This window comes from Pseudochaenichthys georgianus, chromosome 16, assembly GCF_902827115.2.
Source record: "Pseudochaenichthys georgianus chromosome 16, fPseGeo1.2, whole genome shotgun sequence".
Classification (NCBI taxonomy): Eukaryota; Metazoa; Chordata; class Actinopteri; order Perciformes; family Channichthyidae; genus Pseudochaenichthys; species Pseudochaenichthys georgianus.
Genome location: NC_047518.2, coordinates 29,452,698 through 29,473,628, shown reverse-complemented (window position 1 = coordinate 29,473,628; position 20,931 = coordinate 29,452,698). Strand labels below are relative to the sequence as shown.

At 42.8% G+C, this 20,931-nt stretch overlaps 1 protein-coding gene across 2 annotated transcripts; it reads right to left on the bottom strand.

Annotated features, from left to right (window-relative positions):
• Positions 1-1,008: 1,008 nt before the first annotated feature.
• On the bottom strand, positions 1,009-17,895 carry zbtb7b (zinc finger and BTB domain containing 7B). 2 transcript variants are annotated; one of them, XM_034102601.2, is made up of 4 exons: positions 17,517-17,895; positions 15,244-15,349; positions 1,851-2,899; positions 1,009-1,730 (listed from the first exon to the last, which is right to left on the bottom strand). In XM_034102601.2, exons 2-4 carry the CDS (start codon positions 15,343-15,345, stop codon positions 1,103-1,105), a joined length of 1,779 nt encoding a protein of 592 aa, XP_033958492.1. In that variant the 5' UTR covers positions 15,346-15,349; positions 17,517-17,895; the 3' UTR covers positions 1,009-1,102. The 2 variants fall into 2 exon arrangements, with proteins under 2 accessions (XP_033958492.1, XP_071062258.1); XM_071206157.1 differs by lacking the exons at positions 15,244-15,349; positions 17,517-17,895 and adding an exon at positions 4,432-4,629.
• Positions 17,896-20,931: the final 3,036 nt, after the last annotated feature.

The following is a 20,931-nucleotide window of genomic DNA, read 5'->3' as shown; positions in this document are numbered from 1 at the left end:
AGGGAATGCCATCTCAATGTTCTTTTTGCCCCAACAAGGAAACCAAATGAGTGCATTGGAGGACTGCAATCCACGGCCTCTGGAAAAAGAAGAATAGTCTTCAACATAATCAAAAGGATCTCTTTGACCCAGACTTTGTCTCTTTTGGTCAGGCATTTAACACAGAGCTCTACGGCTCTGACACACTCAAACATGGAAGCAAATCTTTTCTCATGGCTTTCAAAAGAGTTGGGAAGAGTCCTCTCTTCAAACCCAACATTGGCTACAATTCACCTGTCTCCTCTGCTGTAAAGAAAACAGTTCAACTAAAAATCTTTGGTTCAAGCACCAAATCAAAGCATAGATTACCTAACGAGAAAAGACAGACCGAAAATTATTGCTTACAATGTACCGAACAGTTTGATTAATTTGACTGCATTTCCACTGATTACCACCAGAGGACAGTGAGCATATAAACTCATGTGATCTCTAGGTGACGTGACTTCTGAATTGCACCTGAATCAATACATTTATATTGTAACTAAAATAAACATCTTTAAATATCCCTTCATGTCGCAGCTCTTGATTTTAGTTTGCATAGTGAAAAGCATCCCAGTCACCACACGCAGCAGAGGCATGTTCAGCTAGAAAAATAGAATCAAAGTGAAACACATAAAGAAGCAAACAAGAAATAATATCTTAAAGACAAATGAAAATAAAAATGCCAAGAGCCAGAAGAGAAACAATTAAAATATCTAAGAAAACCCGTTTTCCATTTTATCATAATATTATTTAAGCGCTCTCTATATCGGAGCAGCAGGTCATTAGTCCAACCAGCTGAGTGAGATTTGTTTGACTGTGGATGCTTTACCACACACACACACACACACACACACACACACACACACACACACACACACACACACACACACACACACACACACACACACACACACACACACACACACACACACACACACACACACACACACACACACACACACACACACACACACACACACACACACACACACACACACACACACACACACACACACACACACACACACACACACACACACACACACACACACACACACACACACTCTCTTTTCTCTTTTCCCTATTCTTCTTCTTCTTCCGCTTCCTCTTCTCCAATTTCCTCTTCAACTTCGTCAGCCCATCGGTCGCGCTGTGCGGCGGGTGAGGGGGTTCCTCCTGGATCTTCTCCCTCCGCCTCTCTGCCCACTCGCAGCTCCAGACTCCTCAGGAAGAGCTCAGGGAAGTTGGCCAGCCTGTGGGGCCCGAGGTGAGCCAAAGCCTGAAGGGCGAGAGCCCGCTCCCTCTCGGCGTCACCTGCAAACATCAGCTGGGGGCCGGCCCCGGACCCACTCCCAGCATCCAGCAAACTGTGATGGGGGAATGCAGAGGAGTGGGCCTGTAGGGCCTCCAGAGTGTTGGCCTGCTCCCTCCCGCCTGCTTCCCCTCCCTCATCCTCCCCGAGCTCTTCCCCTCGTCTGGGTCGGCGTGTGCGCAACTCCAGGCAGCTGTGGCCCTTGCGGTGACGCTGGAGATGATCCTCTCGGGCGAAGGCCTTGTGGCAGAGCGGGCACTCGAAGGGTCTCGCCCCGCTGTGAAGGGACAGGTGGTTTTTGAGGTCGTACGAGTGGAGAAACCGGGCGGGGCAGTGTGGGCAGGGGTAAGGGCGCTCGCCTGTGTGTTTCCTCATGTGGATCTTCAACTTATCATTCCTAATAAAGGGAAACAAGGGGAGACAAAGAAGGAAGGGAAAGAGAGATAAACACATTAAAGATTCAACAAGGCCCCCATTCATGAAAACATTTATTTTTTTAAAAGCAAACTTCCATTACCGTGTGAAACGGACTCCACAGGCCGAGCACTGGAAGGGCTTCTCCCCGGTGTGTGTCCTCATGTGTCGGGGCAGTTTTCCTGCTCCATGGATGATCTTCTGACAGACGGGGCACTGCTGAGGCGTTTGAGACTTCCTCTTCCTCCCTGCTCCCCCTGCCGTCGCCTCTGCTCCTTGATCAGCTATAGAGGTAGGTACTGAGGTGCTCTCCATCAGCTTACCATCATCGCCAAAACTCTCCATGTCCTCCTCCTCTGACAGCTTGTCACTCAAAGGCGGGACAGGAGGTTGGTTGGCTATATGGGGGCGCTCATGCAGCCAGGGAGGGGGTCCTCCATTTATTGTGGGCCCTCTGCCTGGCCTTCTAATGGCCCTTGGATCTCCGTTCTGCCTGTGTTCGGGGCTGGGAGGCCCGGTCGACGGCAGGGAGCGGAAGCTGTCGGATGCAGGCGAAGGGTGTGAGACGGGAGAAGCAGGTGGTGGGTTCAGAAACGACGAGTTGATGTGATTCGACCCAATTCTTTTCATCTTCTTTCTGTCCGTTTTTCTTCGGGACCCTCTTTCCACTCTGATGTCCCCCACTGCAATCCTCTCTGTGGCTGTGTGTTGGGCTCTCGGCTCTTCCGCCGGCTCCCCCTCTGCCTTTTCCCCCAGGATGTCTCTGCAGGCGTCAGCCACACACTGGATGCCCAGAAGCTGAGCCCCTCGCAGCACGTCTCTCATCCCAGAGCCGGGGATGGTCAGGGTGGCGGTGTAGGCGAACTCCAGCAGGGCGTCCAGGGCGTCGGGGGCCACGCAGTCCAGCTGACACACACTGAAACCTCCTCCGCCCTCACCGCCTCCCTCCTCTCCCCCGAACAGCCGGCGGAAGTAGAGACTGACGGCGGCCATGACAGAGCGATGAGTTGGGTAGCGTGCCCCGCGGGACGTCAGGGTGAGGTCACACAGGAGTCCTGTCCTCCTCTGGTCATTGAGGTGGGACAGGAGCTCGTTGCTGTGCTCCGGGAAGGGGATCCCAATCAGGCCGTCCTCTCCTGGAGACATCGCCACCTGCGTGAGAGGAGGGGAAGATCAGGTTAGTGGAAGGACTGAGGACTTAGCAACAGGCAGTTTTGTACGTGTCACAGTGTGCTTGTAAAGTTTATAACATATTTGACAATATTTGTATAATTTATCCTATCTTTATAACATTGAAAGAATATCCTTCGTCCTCTTTTATAGAGATTTCAAATAACCTAAAAGTAAATCCCCTGTAGCGTGACTTACACAAAGAGTTTCCTGCATGTGAGGGACTATTTAAACAGGGTTAAGCAACAACTCTCCCCCTTATCCTCCCTCCCTAACCCGACTTTCTCTCCAGATTACTAAATTAAGAGGAGGAGATGTCACTTGCCCTATGGCAGAGGACAAATGCGATGGCGACGTCAGAGATAACAGCAAATACAAATAAACTAAACACAAATAAAATAATTAGAGTAGCGAAAGACATGCTGTATATAAAACCGAATGATTGATAACACCGATGCGGAAAGGATGCAGGATTATGCAACGTACGGCATCTGCTGTAGCTAGAGGCAGGTTAATTCCTGTGTGAAACCTTTATAGCATTAGCAGTTTGATTTAAATACCTGAAGAACAGAGGGACAAAGTGAGGAGAGAGAGAAGAAAGAAAAGCTAGCGAGGGACAGGGAGGAAGTGACAGCCTTGAGTGGGTGAAAGGGGGGAGTACCAGTGAAAGAATGAGGAAGGAAAGAACAGAGAAGAATTACAACCTTTATCAAGACTGGATTTAAAGCCACCTACAATCTTGATGTGTATTATACACAGTACGAGCTGGATAGTTACTGGATTTCATTAAATCAAAATCCACTGCAATATCGTACTGCGTGTCAAATAAAAGCGATAACTTTCTTCATTTCTCTTTGTGAGACACAACCAGGTCTGTCGGTAATAAGACCCAACAACTTGCTTCTTTGCCTCCCTAAACTCGCACCTCACGCTGTCTGCACTATACCTGCTCAACAATATCTCTCACACACACCTGAGCAGATTTTCCACAAACAACTCACCCTCCAGATCCCCCCCCCCCCCTGCCCTTCATCTCCCTCCCATAGCAACTGGCAGCCCCCTAGCCATCCAATAACAGAGATCGCACAGTGCCCAGAGGGCTCTGCACAACGACGGCACATCCACCTGACTAACCTGCTCCAAAACACACCCTATTAGGTATGTACACACACACACACACACACACACACACACACACACACACACACACACACACACACACACACACACACACCCCACCCCACCACACCACACACACACACACACACGAATCTGTGGCTCCCCCTCCCACTATTGTTAGATTTAACCGGTTCTGTGATGCTTTTAACGTCAGTCTATTTAAAAACACATACTTGAATAAATGTACTCCACCCACTTAATACAAAAAAAGCCAATTAAATAGCTACCTCTCATGAACTTGCCAGCACTTTTTCCCACAGCGCAAATAGTAAAACTTCCCAAATGTTCCACTTCTCATCTCCAGGATGTACTAAGGCACCCCAGTGGTATCCTACCTTCCCCGTCCTCATGGACATGGGCACAGTCAGCTGGAGACGAGGCAGCGTGTGTCTCATGGCATCCATCTTTCTGCTCTTTACAACTCTTCTCCCTCCGCTTTCTTTGAAAACCACTTTTTCCTATTTCCTTCAACACATCCAAGTGTAACTTTTAAAGTTCTGATCTCTTTGACAGAAGTCGTGGTGCAGCGTTCATCCTTGGGGATGTCTACCCCGTTAGCACAATCCGTCACTCACTCTCCTTCCTGTTGTATCAAAAGAAGGTGCATGTGACGAAGGCAGATTCAGAGATACCCCTCCCCCCAGGGCGCCTACGCGCCCCCCTCTCGCCAACAACCAACGGCTTGTTTTCCGAAACAATTTCCGATAAACGCAATTTTAATGTCGACCTCTCCCTGTTCAGCAAGGGACCAACAGGTAGAGGGGAGACGTGTATCTAAGGTCTTAGCAGAGCTGCGGTTTGATGTAGAATACATAACCTTCAGGCTTCAGACCACACACATTAATTTAACTGGTTTGGCAGGAAGGAAACTAGTGCATGCAACCAAGACACCTCAGAAGTACCAATATTTTAGAGACAATTCACAGAACACATCTAAAAACTAAATTCATATTGGCATAATGAGTCATCACACCCAGGAACACACATTCTGGTAGGTGCAATATGAGTTAATCCACATCGCATCATATCACAGAGAGAGAGAGTGCAAAAAAGTTCTTCCTTTGAGTTCTGGGCACCACTGCTCTTAAAAAAAAATAACAACGTGGCCTCAACGACTGCTATTTTAATCTAAAGCATGTTCATGAGAGCTATCACCACAGCTCGAGTGAACAAGGATGGCATGCGTTGCGGCTGCTACAGATACAGAAGAGTGAGGAAGTCATGGGGCATGGGTTTGCTTATTCATACACAAAAGCAACCCTTTTGACAATAAAACACTAATTTTAGTCATTATTTTTAAAACAAGATGCCAAAAATGATCTGGTTCCTGATTGTTAAATGTGAGGATTATCTCTTGTGATTGGGGCATTTTCCAGTTGCAGCCCTACATAATACACAGATGCATAAAAACTAAAATTGGAAACACACCACCTAAGCCTCTGTAGGACAAAGTGTAAATGCATCCCTTGACCTTGTACCAGTACAGTTCGTCTCATTGTAAGTAGACACGATAACAGGCCTGAATGTCACATTTTAGGATCACCAATCATTGTTTAAAAGTATCCACAGAAAAACAGGATTACTGCATATAATTATTACGTACATCAACAATAATAGGCAAAAAGTTGCTAAAACAGAAAAATGATCTTAAACAAAGCAGTGCAGCGACAAAGCACGACACAAAAGGGTTTAAGGAGGAGCACAATGCAACGAACGTCAAATTTCCGGCGCAGGGGAGAGAAAAAAAAAAAGCATCATGGGTGGTTGGTGGTTGAACTTGTTATTTTGGGCATATTCCTTAGAACACAGGCGTCTTCGGAAAATAATAAGATTAGTAAAGAAGTTGCAATGATTCCCATCAATTTTCTGTCCGTCTGAGTCACTCTAAACTGACACATCATGAGATGCGCACACACACACACACACACACACACACACACACACACACACACACACACACACACACACACACACACACACACACACACACACACACACACACACACACACACACACACACACACACACACACACACACACACACACACACACACACACACACACACACACACACACACACACACACACACACACACACACACACACACACACACACACACACACACACACACACACACACACACACACACACACACACACACACACACACACACACACACACACACACACACACACACACACACACACACACACACATCCCCTCTTCCTTCTTGTCGCCGTGTTTCTGTTGTGTTGTTGCTAACCAAGGACATGTCGGCATGGTTTACTGAATCTTGCAAAAACACTGTAACGAATGTTTAAACAGCCCACAGGCAGAGACCACTGACACATTTGTCTCTCAAACAAACTCATGTTAGTCCATATTTAACCTCCACCATCATAAAACATAATTACTGTTATTGTTTTCATGTTAATTAGGGATCAGTACCTTAAAGTCAATAACTGATATAACCGTTTGCCTTTAGGTGTGTCATGTTGGTCTTACAAAAACAAACACCTACATCAAGTATTTTATCTCTGGAAAATCTTTTTTTCTCTTTACTTTTTTTGCCTTTGCGGCTACAGATGTAAAGATATTACCCTTCTGAACAAGTGGCTCGTATCTCTTTCTTTGTTTTTTGTTCTCACCTCCCACTCTTTTGTCGACGGTGGAGGAATTCACCTCCTCTGCAGATCTACGGTTTCCTCATCCCTTGCTTTCATTACGCGCTCTCTTCCTCTGTCTTAACAAGGATTTATTTGTAACAAGATTAAAATAGATTGATAACATCTGGAGATTTTCAACCATTTGTCCTATCCAACTGTTAGGCAAAGAGTCATAAACATATAGTTACAACTATATTGTCCAACCGAACTACATACAAATCAAAGAAGCAAGTTAATCAGAAAATCCTCTGAGGATATGTTTTTACTGAAGAGGAAATGGAAACTTAAATCCGCCATAACTGTCCACCACCAGAACTCAGTGTAACGTCTCGAAAAAAAGAGAATTGACGCAAATTTGTGTGACGGCCAGGAAAATTACAGCAGCAGGATCGACCAAACCTGCACAAAGGTTTATTCTTCTGTAAAAAAGCAAGTTATAGTATCCATCGTCTATATCATGAAGTCCCTCTGTGCACACGCAGAGTGTGACGACTGGAACTGTGAGTGTTATTTTTATGGGTCTTATTTTCCGTTAAAGGCTGTAAGTTTTCCCAGTCCACCTCAATTATATCAGGCTCCAGAGCTAAGGGGGAAAATATGACTTTATACTATTCACAGAAAACTGTGGCTGAGAGGGAGAAGGAGAAATTATTTTATGAACTCTGATGTCAGATGTTTTCCAAAGAGCCTGTGCATGTGTGTGTTTGTGACTGTGCTGGTAATGTGAGCACCTATGGCTGGTTGCATGTGTTGTGACGTCTTTCTAAGTACTTAAATAACCCAGTGTATGGACAATTCTTAAACTTTAACAAAGCTTTCAATTGAAGTTTAATATCAAAAAGGTAAAAGAGTGGGATTTAAAAAAAGGAAGAAGTTAAAAGATTTAGCAAAGATATGTTTTCGTGTCCAAAATGTTATGGTATTTAATGACTATATGGAGATACATTTCTAAACTTCATAGCAGCTCAAATACATTAAAACATGTACATATTATTCAAGTAAAATGCCTACAATGTTGTCTATTCTGTACATCAGACGAAACCCAAGTGTTTTCATTCAGATAAAATCAATGGAGACATTATTCATAACCACAACATAACAAATTATGATTCTTAACCAACAGCGTACCAGAAAGACAACAAAGCGACCAAACACATGGAAAATAAGATTCAAGCTCATACCGTTTCTCCTCCACACACTCGTCTTCCTCTCGACACCTTTCCTCTGTGTGACGGACTGATTTTAAGGGTTAAGAAAGAAAGTTTTTACAGTCTTTATACCTCACTTATTTGGGGTAGTGAGTGGAGTGTGGTGGTGCTGGGACACCTACTCTGAGGAAGAGTATGGGAGGAGGAAACGGGGGGGGGGTGGGGGGTGAGAAGAGATGCGAGTATACACACTTCTGCCAAACCAAAGCTGCACTCAGCCCAGATGAGCACTCTCACAGCAATATCTGAGTGCAAAACCTTCATATGTAAGTAACAAATACACACAAACAGACAGCCAGGTCTTCTAATAATGCAGCTCATCTCTGCCAGGAGATACAACACAAGCTCCACCCGCTCTGCGTCCCAACTGTCCCCTCAGGACTGAACATTTGCATCCCACCAGGAGATATAAAAACAGATGCAACCCGGGGAAAATTTGAATCTGCATTTGAATTAGTCAAAGACCAGACTTGAGACACGATCATGATAAATGGGGTTGTTACACCCTGTCATGCTAGGACATAAAGAAGAATTTATAAAAAGGAGAAGTCCAGTGGGATGATGTGACTCAGCAGGCAGTTCTGTGCAACCCTGCAACCAAGCCCTCCTCTGTCCTTACTGTAACTGGGGCATTATATAGTGTGTGTGTGTGTGTGTGTGTGTGTGTGTGTGTGTGTGTGTGTGACGCATGCGCACATTGTGGTCTTAGTTCCAAGAACACATTACATTATTCATTTGGCTGGCAGAGCGGAGGCCCTTATCCCCTCGCCCTTACACACCGCAACTCTCCACTGCGAGCTACAACAGCAGTTTGCATGCCAGACCTGAACACCACAGTGAATCTGCAGCAGGATCATCTGCTTATCAACACACTGACATTTGGGTGCACATACACACTCTGTCCTGCAATATTCAACAACTTCTAACCTGAAGTTTATGTTGATAAAAAGTACGTTTTTTATTTACAGAACATTATCTTTGCAATGGCAACACTACCATTACGTGTCACAATGATGTTAAATAAAGCCTTACACATTTTTTTTTAAGGCTTTCTAGAAGAAAATGTCTCTGAAGACAGCTTGGTAGTTATTTGACTTAACCTCAACAGATAAATGACAGCAGAGAACAATAATATTGTATTGTAATTCAGCCTTAAAGTCCATTTATAGACATCATTTATGTGCTGAATATCTGTACATGAAATATTTTCTGACATTACAATCTAATATATAGATTATAGTGATAGATTACCCAGGTATGTGTGCAACCCAGCATACTGTACCATTAATCTCCTATTTATTCTTATTGTTACAAGTAAAGTTCAACACACCTGTAAGTTATACATTTTTTTATTAATTAGGCTCCCAATATAGAGATGTTTTCTTTTGTACTTGCACAGTGGAAATTTACCTTTTTATTTAGTACAATTTAAAGCTACATCTTTTTTTTTTTTTTACAGCTTTTTCATTCCAAAAATACTTCTCTGTGAACTCTCCGACACAGATGATTCAACATACTGTAATACCAAAGCTATTTCCCTATACATAAATGAAAATGGGGCTGCTTTGTTTTGGAGATTAGTGTCTAAAATGTCTGCCATGTTTCCCCCTGTTACAGTAAGAGAGAGGGGAGAAGGAAAATAAATAAATCTGAGGTTGGAAAGAGGAAAACGGTGCGAGATTTGAGAAGAGACAACAAAAGTGACATGAGGGAGGTAGGATTTCTAAAAACACACATGTTCTTAGAAATCACACAAGAAAAAGAATGGGTATGGGGGAGGAGAAACACATGAGAGTGAGTGAATGGGGAGTGGGTGTAGAGAGATATTCTGCGAGATAAAGCAGAGAAGAGGGGAGGTTAAGACAGGAAAATCTAGTCCCGGCCTCGAACAATCTGTGTTAGCAAGGAGAGATGAAACAAGAGGAGACAGAGTTAAGTTACAAGGGGAGAGGAAGAGGGAGACCGAAGGGAGAGAAGCAGTGACATGACGACTGGGAGATAGACAGAGCAAGAGGTGAACACACGCACGCAGCCACAGGAAGTAGCAAGAGTCCTTGCAGGTGTGTGTGTGTGTGTGTGTGTGTGTGTAGATGTCTGAGGGAGAGATGTGGTAGCTGCTCTATCATTAGCATCACCAAAAGGGAGTTTCAGCCTAAGATGGAGAACACACACAGATGTGAGAGAGGAGGCATGCTGACAGAGTGGTTTCACACTTTACTCTCTCTTATGGCTCCTTATCTGGTCAGCAGTTTCTTCCCCCCCCAAACACTCCACCACTGTGTGTGTGTGTGTGTGTGTGTACACAGGAGTGTCAGGTGTGTGGGTGAAATACACACTACGTCTCCATTAATATGAAGAGCAGGAGAGAAACTTTATTTCTGCGTGTGTGATTTTAATTACGTGAATATATCTGAAGAGCTCATTTGCGTGGATGAAGACATTTCCTTTGAGACAACTGATTATGTGAAAAACTGTAATAACATTTATTAAAATATCATTACAGTCAAACGTGCGTTACAATAACAGCTGACTTGCTGTAGCTCATCGGGGGTGTTCCAACATGTCGCTCGTGGTTCAAACTGTGGAGGTGTTTATCGTAGAGCAGAGCACCGAAATTCGGGTCAAAATTACAATCCAAAAGTGATTTACACGGAGCAATTACATGGAGATACAATTATTTTGTATCTTTTGTATATACATATGTTATTACATTATTTTTTAACGATTACCTTGAGAGATTTTGCAGCAGGAATTGTTCATTCACAACTTTAAAGTCACTTTTCAGTCAGACTTTTCATTAGAGACAATATAAGACTCCTTCCAAATCTGCACTTAGAAACCAATAAAATGTATAGATTATTCATATTTTTGAACGGAAAAAATGCCAAGGGTTATCATTGTTGATTTATAGACACCAACAACAAAACAATTGAATATTTAGACGCACTGTTCCTTTAACTTTTGTGTACGGTATGTAGGGTGATATTTAAAGCCATGGTATGTTTACAATTGTGTTGTGTAGCAGCAAAGCAAATAACGTGTGAGTCGTAATTATTTCTGTATTTGTATTTTAAAAGATATAAGCAATCTTAAGTTTAATTATTTACTGTAAAACTATTTTAAATATAATACATATATTTAAATATTCTGATTGGTTTCCATTTTGTACCAATGTTTGGTTGTTTAAAATGTAAACAAATGTAAAGAACTGTGTGCAAGTAATTCATATATGACTATGAATGGATTTCACATGAACTGTGGAGAAACATTTTAACAAAATCTATACATGTACTGTATGCAGCCGAACAGTTTGTCGTTTCAGGAACATCTCATTTAAGCTAATTCAATATAAATAATTTATATTATGTCTTTGCAGGGCTTTTATGTTACAAACCATGTTTTTGTGTCCAATTGATAACATAAATGTAACAATTAAATGCAGTCTAACACAAGGACGCTCTCTAACTGCGACTGAAAAGATGACTGCAGAGTGAATCTGCAACTCGGAACATTTTCAATTATACATTTCAGAAAAGTATAGCTTGAGATCACTGTGGGTGTACTTGAGTATCTGTGTGGGTACATCTCAAGATGTTTGGACGATACAACTCTCTGTAGGTTTTTTTTATTGTTATTTACCCCTCAGCGGGGTGATCAGGACAGTTTTGGAGATTAGGGTGAGACGATAGGGGATGAGTGAAACAAAAGAGGTGTATTTACAGTTTGATTGATCTCAATGTGTATTCAATTAGTACATAAAGCCAACTACTCTGCCTTTTCGAATGAACCATGTCTAGAATCAATAAATGAACTGAGCTTGCTGTTTTGTTTGCGTGTCTAGAAAAAACTAAATGTTGCCACATGACAGGGGGGGTCTCAACAACTGCTGCTCTCCTACAAAGATGACCTTCTGCTCTAGAGGAAGATATTGCAAAAGCTCTGGACACACACACAAACGCAGAGAGAGACATGTCGCAAAACTAACTGATCCTGATCAGTTTCCTCTTCCTGTGCTCAGTAAAGATGGTAGGCCACTAGGCCAGATGGAAAGATAAATGGAAGACAAAATGAAACATAGACAAAGAGCAGAAACAGCCCAGAGAGCAACATTAAAAAATGTCAGAACTGCAGAAGCAAAAAGACAAAAAGGACATCCATGTGTGAAAGATGTTTCAGCTTCGTCCTGATAAATCAGCTAAGCGGCGTAAGAAGGGGAGGAGGTTGGTTCTTATTGTAACGACAATCCCTTAATTACATCAACTACAGAATAACTGCACCGTCCACTGCTGTGTTATAAAGTAAGTCAGAAACTAGACAGTAATGTACGTGCCGACATAACAGATATGAGGTTAAAACAACTAATAAATGCTCTTCCTGATGGTCGCCTCAAACCGGAATGATGATTTATTCTTTCCAATTTAAGAAATAGATGTTGGACGAGAATTTCTTGAAAATAATACAAAACAATAAGTGATAAAAGAAATGGCTACTTCTCATCTTGTTGAAAAGTAATGTTTGGTTTGAAAATAACAGAAAAGGTATCTTTATTTTTCCAAAAGGACGATAGGCTGTCTCCATTCTGCAGGAGTTCCCCTCTGAGCTTCACACATGAAAGGGGTCAGTTTCAGCAGCATGAGTCCCTTTGCCTGCTCATGTTTGGGTGTTTATTCTCACTTTCCCTGAAGTGTCGTCTCACTGTATCTACTTATGATAACCGCCCGCTTAATGTGTACAGAGACAATTGTTACTAGAAGCGCTGAATCATGATCACTACTTAGCCTTTTATCTCAAGCCTGGTTTCTCCTCTCCTCTCTGACTCTTTACAAGAAGAAGGAGTCACGGCCACCTGCCTATTGGTTAACTATGGGTGGCGTGGGCTGCGAGGATGGTGGTCGAGAGCGAGGGAGGGCTGTCAAATGCTACAGAAACTCATGACTGAAAAGAGGAAATGGTAGATACATAACTTCCTCTATTGACACAGATCAAGTGGGGGCAAGACTCAACGGTAGTAGCAGCAGACTGGATTACGGACACTGTGAAGTCACCCCTGTGCCATTACTGCCTCAATGTGGGGAAACAACCGCCATATATGGTGAAAACTATATGGTCATGGTATATACAAACTTTAAACTAGAGTTGATTAACTAATGAGCAAATTACTGTAGGGAAATAATGAATTAATGTAAATGCTCCATCGACTATAATAAATGATACTTGAGTAGCGGGGGCCCACATTTTATTGAGGTTTGGCGAAAAAGGTGTTGCGACGTAGACAAAAAGCCTGAGAAAAGAAGGTGAGACATCTTCAAATATTAGGGGTAAAGATAGAAACCTTTTTTCAACTCCTATCCTCCCTCCCACTCAGTTGGTTTGTGTGAAACTGAAAGACCCGTTTCTGAAAAGGGGGAATTTATATGGGCTCACATGCCCCAATTGAAGCAGTTCTTGGAACTGTTTGCATGCATGTTTATATATACTGTCTGTGTATGCATGTGTTGGAAGTGTGTGTGCGTCTGTATGTGTGTGTGTGTGTGTGTGTGTGTGTGTGTATCTGTACGTGTATGTGTGTGTGTGTGTGCATCTGTACACGTGTGTGTGTGTGTGTGTGTGTGTGTGTGTGTGTTTGTGTTCCTCGCCTGACAGACCACTCAATGTAACTTCCTCCTACCCATCAGTTCATGGACACATGGTTGTCACCAGTTATGCTGCAGCAAAGCCGAGGTCACATGATATGTCTCACCGACTTGCCCACCACATTCACACAATCACAAACACACACACACTCGCACACACCAACAAATTCAAACTCAGCTCAAATTAAAAAGTGTTGAGGACTGTATGTAACATATTATTACTGTTTTTACACCTAACAATGTCTTTCAGTGGGAGTGTACGCCACACAGTATTTTGAAATATGGTTAAGCATAAGAGACAATAAAGAGGAAGGAATCAAAGGAATTAATAGTTGTTTTACAATTCTAAATGAGTGTTTGTTTTGTTGGCTATGCACTTTAAACTGCAATAAATGTAACTCTATCACAGTTAATATAGTATACACTTTAATATTAGACTTGAGAATGAGAATTTTCATTTCAAGGTTACAGTCCTCTCCGTAAATGTATGATAGTTTGAACAAATAATCTTAATTGGGAATTGCTTCATTTGTTGTCTTTCTCTCTAAAACCTTAAGGTACAATTTAAAATGTTGAGTCGCTATTTTCTTTATGTTTTCCAATAAAGTGCATTATTAGTTACAGTAATCCTAAATTAAGCTTTAGCTAGACCAACAACTGCATTTTAATTGAAGGTTAATAAAGGACTTCAAATGACTTTAGCCTGAAGCTTAAGAAGCTGTAAATGTTGTTGGCTTCAGAGAAATGTGTCATGGTTTAGTGTAGTATTACTCAATAACATCAATACGGCGTTAGACTTTCTCCAAAGCTTTATTGACTTATGATTATATCACATATCAAAAACCTATAAATAACATCAGCCCGTTTTTAACACTAGAGTGTATGTTTGGCATCATTCCCAAACCTTCTTTAAAAGCTCATTGTAGTTATAAAGCGCTTGCAGACGACAAACAGAGGAGTTCACTTCCAGGTTGCCTATAAAATATTCAACTGCTTGACCACTTTATTCAGCTCATATTTTTTCCAAGGTCAATGAGGTTTTCAAAAAGCCCATTAAATCCTGTAAAAATACTATGTTTAATGAGGTGAGACCGCCACAACAATGTGTGTAAAATGCAACTCGATAAAGCAAATACAAATCAATCCGTTCTGTATGATTTGTATCGGAAAATAAATAAAGGCTTTTTCAAGAACATCGCTTTTATTTGTGTTTCTCAGCCCAAGTTGGTTTGGAGTATTATTCTTAGATTGATGTTTGACTATGTAGATTTATTGCGGTTAGAAATGCTCTTACACTATAAAACAAGTTAATTGGGTTCATTTATTTGTAACAGTTATTGAAGCATTCTTCACAGAATCACACATTTGATTTGAGAAAGAGAGAGAGAGTGTAAAAGTAGTCACCTCAGAGCATTGCCACCTTTGATTGTGATTATTTAAAAACAGGTATACACGTTTGCCTCTTGTTGCGTTTGAATGACACTTTGTACCAACTATTTAGTGTGAGGAATATCGAACCAGATCATCTTAACAAAATGGTTGCGGGCATGACAAGTTTAAGGTTTTTTTTAAAAGAGAGGGACTGATGTTTGTGTTTTAGGTATAACAAACACAGATATATGTATTGAGTGGTTCCTACCTCCGGTCCATAAACCCAGGAGAAGATGGGTGCCTGCTGTCTTCGGCCTCTTACTCTTCCCCCTTCCCTTTGGTCCTTTACTTGGAGGTCAGCAGAGGTCATACACCTGAAAGAAAAGCCAGACAAGTTTAAAAAAACATTCAGTCCAAAGAGGGGCTCTGATCAAAGCATCTACTTCAAGTATAGACAAGGCAAGTTTATTTATATGGCACCTTTCAACACAAGGCAATTCAAAGTGCTTTACAAAAAACATTAAGAAAATGGCATTTAAAATCAGTCATTAAAAAGAAAAGATAAGAAAAGATAGTTTAGGAATAAAGAGGCAATAAACTGATCGAGAGAAAAAACACCAAACGCTGACTTATTGAGGTACTTTTGTCTTGTAAATTAGTTTCAGGTCTAGCTACAGTGCATCATACACACACACACACACACACACACACACACACACACACACACACACACACACACACACACACACACACACACACACACACACACACACACACACACACACACACACACACACACACACACACACACACACACACACACACACACACACACACACACACACACACACACACACACACACACACACACACACACACACACACACACACACACACACACACACACACACACACACACACACACACCACACACACACACACACCACACCACACACACACACACACACACACACACACACACACACACACACACGGGGTGGAGCAGGGGGGTTCTGGGAAAAGAACAGAAATAAAAAGACTGATAGAAAACAAGTTCTCCAATGGTCAGTGAGGTAAGTGAAGTAAGCCCCCCCCCCCCACACACACACACGCGCATACAAACACATCTTTGAGATTCAGGTAATGATGTGGAGAATGAGTCTGAAGGGAAGATTCAGACTAAACACACGATGGTGATGTGCAGGGAGGAAACAGGAGATATCAGCTACAAGAAGCAAGCCTGTAGAAAGCAGAGCAGGACAGAGGTCGTGTGAGGACAGCAGAAACCAGGGATGAAGCACAGATGTCTTATTATGTTGCAGACAAAGTAAGGCCAAACAGAGCTGGCATTAAGAATTAATTTCTTCCATATGTGGGGAGAGCATTAGATGTCCACTCACATGATGGCATGGGATAACAGGGAGAGACAAAGAAAACAAAAAGGACCTCTCTTCTCATAAACTCCTGTTCGTTCACACGCTCAGGCCTCGTCAGCCCCTCAGAGGACCAGAGGTGAGGGGGGGAAACAAAAAATGTTTTGCAACAACACCTGAGCCTAGAGGGCAGAAGGCATTAACTACCACGGACGGCTAAAGATTTAACCAAACAGGCTGTGCCCAAGACAGAGAAACCAAACCCAAGCCAGTTGAGCTCGTTAGGCCGGTCTGTCAGAGGGGCGAGTGAGTGTGTCTGACACACACACACACACACACACACACACACACACACACACACACACACACACACACACACACACACACACACACACACACACACACACACCTGCACACACACACACACACACACACACACACACACACACACACACACACACACACACACACACACACACACACACACACACACACACACACACACACACACACACACACACACACACACACACACACACACACACACACACACACACACACACACACACACACACACACACACACACACACACACACACACACACACACACACACACACACAAATAAAAACACTGGGCGTGCCATGATGATGATGATGATGATGATGATTAACAGACCACTGAAGGGAGGTCCTTTAGGTGCAAGGGCTAAAAACCAACAGATCTCCTGCATGCCGATGGGCAGTGGATGTGCGTGCAGAGCAGGTTAGGTTTTGGATGTCAGCCGGGACTCGGCTATAATTAGCAGCAGAGTCTCCAGAAATGTACCCGCCGACCCTGCTCTGCCTCTGCCTCTCACCTGGCCGACACACACAGCCTATTAAACAGCAGCTGCAGCACCTGCTCATAAACCACAACAAGCACACAGCCTCCGTTTCATATGTGCAAAATCAAGTGCTCAAACTGTCTTATAAAAAGGGGAATACATTAATGTCGACGGGAGTTACCGAATACCCGTGACGTGGATAGTCCTCCCGTGACCCCGATGAGAACCGGGAAGGAGGGAGGCTATGGGGTTGCCGGTGCTGTCACTTGCATGAGGCTACATTTATCTTAAAATTAGTGTTATACATATTTAAAATCGACAGCAGTCAGGTGAAGCAGTTTACCTGAGTGCCGGTGTGTCACCTGTTCAGACTCGTCGCCTCCCACCTGACCGGCCTCCACACTTCCTGGATTATTCCGTCCCACCCTGCCGACTTCTTCTACTTATTCTTTTTTATCCTCACGGCTCTTTTCTTTTCTACCGGGGGAACCGCTCTTGTCGTCCTCAGTGCGACACCTGGGAGGTTTTTAATATTTCGTGGGTCAGCGTTTGTCGTGTTGCGGGTCTTCCCTGCAGACCTCCGGCTCTCCGCGGTGCTCCCCCCCCTTGTATGTGTGCTGCCTCTGCTGGTCTACTCCAACTCCAGGCTCCTTCTTTCTGAGAACCAGGAAGCGGCTTGCCCTACTTACACCCAGTCGCGGATTGGCTCTGGCAGGGCTGGAGAAGAGACCGCCGGGGTGGGCAGGGCACAGGGGAGGGAGGGGGAGGGAGGGAGAGCACGGGGGGGCTCCGACTCTGACGCGATAGGCCAGGAGCGGTGTCTGTCGCGGAGCCGGTGGCGGAGGAGGAGAGAGGTGGGCCGGTTTGGAGACCCCGCTCCTCCTCCTATCTCTGCTTCGGGCATCATCATGGGTAGATAAGGGCGTGCAGGGAAAACGCATTCAAGTATATCTGCTAATAGCTAAGCCTGCATGTCAAATGCCAACGCTTTTTCAAGCATTTTAGACTAAGTGCCCCCTTTCCTCCTATTCATGACTCAGCAATCAGGAGACACCCTGGAGGAGGTGACCACGAATGGAGAGATGGAAGTGCATTAATAACTCAAAATGGGAGCCCGAGCTGACGCTGAAAGATGATTTAAGTCAAACGGAACTTATTATGATTATAAATGAAACTATTATAAAGGATGTGTCACATCCAGTTTGAGGAGCAGCAAAGGTCGAGGGACTTTTTAAATGTCTTGTAGGCCTATAGTGAATCAGAACAAAACAAAAAATGTCTATAGCTACTGTAGCTTATGTTTGCTCATGCTGAAAATAAAAACTCAACATGGTTTTATAATACATTTTCTTCCAGAGAGACTCAAGCACAGACACTTAACCCTCACTTCACTGCAAAAAAGTCAACTTTGAACACTTACTGTTTGAAGTGGTTATGGGTATGGGAATCACCGCGCTTTTTCAAAGTTTGAATCTCATCCTCGTCTACTGTAGCTCCTCCATGAGTGAGTGAGTGAGTGTGTGTGTGTTGGTGGGTTTTGAAGTGAGGGTGCAGGAAGTCTATATATAATTTTGCGGTGAGCTCAGCCCCCCATTACCACCCCCTTAACCTTAAATCTGTGCTTGTTCTGTGGTTTTGCTACCAGACAGAGACGTAAAACTATATGTGCACCACATATTCCATACATGCTACTGATTTCCATGTTGGCTTTAAAGCAGTGGTTCCCAAACCTGGAGTTGAGACCCGGTTGAGACCAAAGGGGTCACGAGATGATTAACATAACAAATGAAATGAAATGCTGGTTACTTTCATCTCTCCAGGCCACTATTATATTGAAGAAATCCAAAACTCTTTTAACTGGTAACAAAACAATTCCAACCCATTACAGGGGTCATGATGATAGACACTGCTTTGAAAGTTGGGTAAAGCATAACAACTTTTTATTTGGCACAACCTATTTCCATCATACAATCAATTTAGGCTTACATTTTAATTTCTCTAAAAACAACTAAATGGGACTTTAATTTTCAAAGATTTCACTTCATGGATTAACTTTAATTGTATGCATCTAACATTATCATGTACGTTGTACATGTATTTGTATTTATTTAATTGACTCTTGAAACTGATCAAAACGGGTTTTGATTGTGTTATCCCTTTTCTTCCTAAACCATTTTAATTTATATCCTGCATAATGTTCTAACTTTTTTGTAAAATACAGTCTTTTTGATATTTATATGCAATACTGATTTACACTAACTTGCAGAAAGACCCTTTATTCTGTCCCTGCAAGGAATTTAGAAACATGTAAATCCAGTGATTTAACTTCCAGGATATGTACACAGACAGCTGCTATGCAAAGGTATAATTAAGGGAATAAAATACCCATAACTGTGAGCTTCTAGGCCCAGAAACTCTCTGCCAGTTTAGTTTGTCTCCCCCACGGCCAAGAGTAAAGACTTCCCTCTGTGTCTATTTCAGATCCAGAGTGACGGGCAGCAATTACAGTCCTGTTTATCCCCCCACCTCTATTCACGGCTGGTAATCCAGGCTGGTCTGCCATCATTTACCCTCTCACCTTGCTCCATATTGCGCTCTCCTCCTAACAATAAATATCCTCATCATACAAATGTCTCTCTCCTGTTCGCTCATGTTACTGTAAATAAACTTAAGAAATATAAAGTGCAAGATGCTGCTGCTTCCTGTTGAGTTGATCTGATTATCAATGTGCCATCGCCATCTAGTGGTTGCGTTGCATTCAGCAGCCCTAAATCCCTAACCAGTGTCTGCTCAAGTGAAGCCTCCAGTACAAAAGTATACACATTTTACACTGTGAGAATGCAGATTTATTTTTAGAAATACAGCTTACAGTCTCTCTCCTGTCCTTTAATTAAAAAATGTCAGCAATTTATTTACCAGCATAGAAAAAACCGTCAAATATTTACAGCTAGAGGCACTCATCCTCTTCTGACAAATTAGTGTTGCTTTGTGAGACTCAGAAGAGGCTTTTGAAGAGTGTTCAAATAATTACAAGTGTAAATCCAACATGCTAATGCCTCTTAACTAATAGAGGTGAACAATTATTCTCGCCTGGTCGCTGCCTACACGGGCTGATGAAGCGCTTTAGAAATACTCTTGTTCATTAGTGAAGGAGGAGAAGTCAAATACATTTGAGTGAGAGAGAGGAAATTATAGGAGGGGGAAGAGAGGCAGGTGTATCAGTGAGACCTAGTCTGCACTAAAGTAGAAGGATATGTTTCCCCACATTCACAAGCCCATCCTGCCCTCTGCTGAGATACAGGACATTCGTGATGGGGTTATTTATCTCACAGCAGCATTAAGTTAATTCAACAAACCTCTCAAGTATCAAATATTCCAAGGTCAAGGAAAAGTCCATCCAGAGTCACAAGGGTCCACGTTGAGTCTCAAGAGGTTTTCAGTATCCTTGTAATCTATCTGAAGTAGGATGAAATATGCAAAACAATGTATGAGTTCACTCAAATTACACAAACAACAAATCCTAACTCACAGTGGCAGAAGTCAACAAACTTCCAGTTGAATTTAAGTCAATATAAATACAAATATTTGCTCTGTTGTTTAAAGTTCCCTGCCTACATCCTGTCTGTGGTTAATGTAAAAGCAAATTGACTTGACAAGATACAAATGCATGCAAGAACACAAAAGAGCTCAACACACACAACACGGTGATATCTAAATTCGCTTTATTCTTACATCCAAATATACATCATTACCGTTAT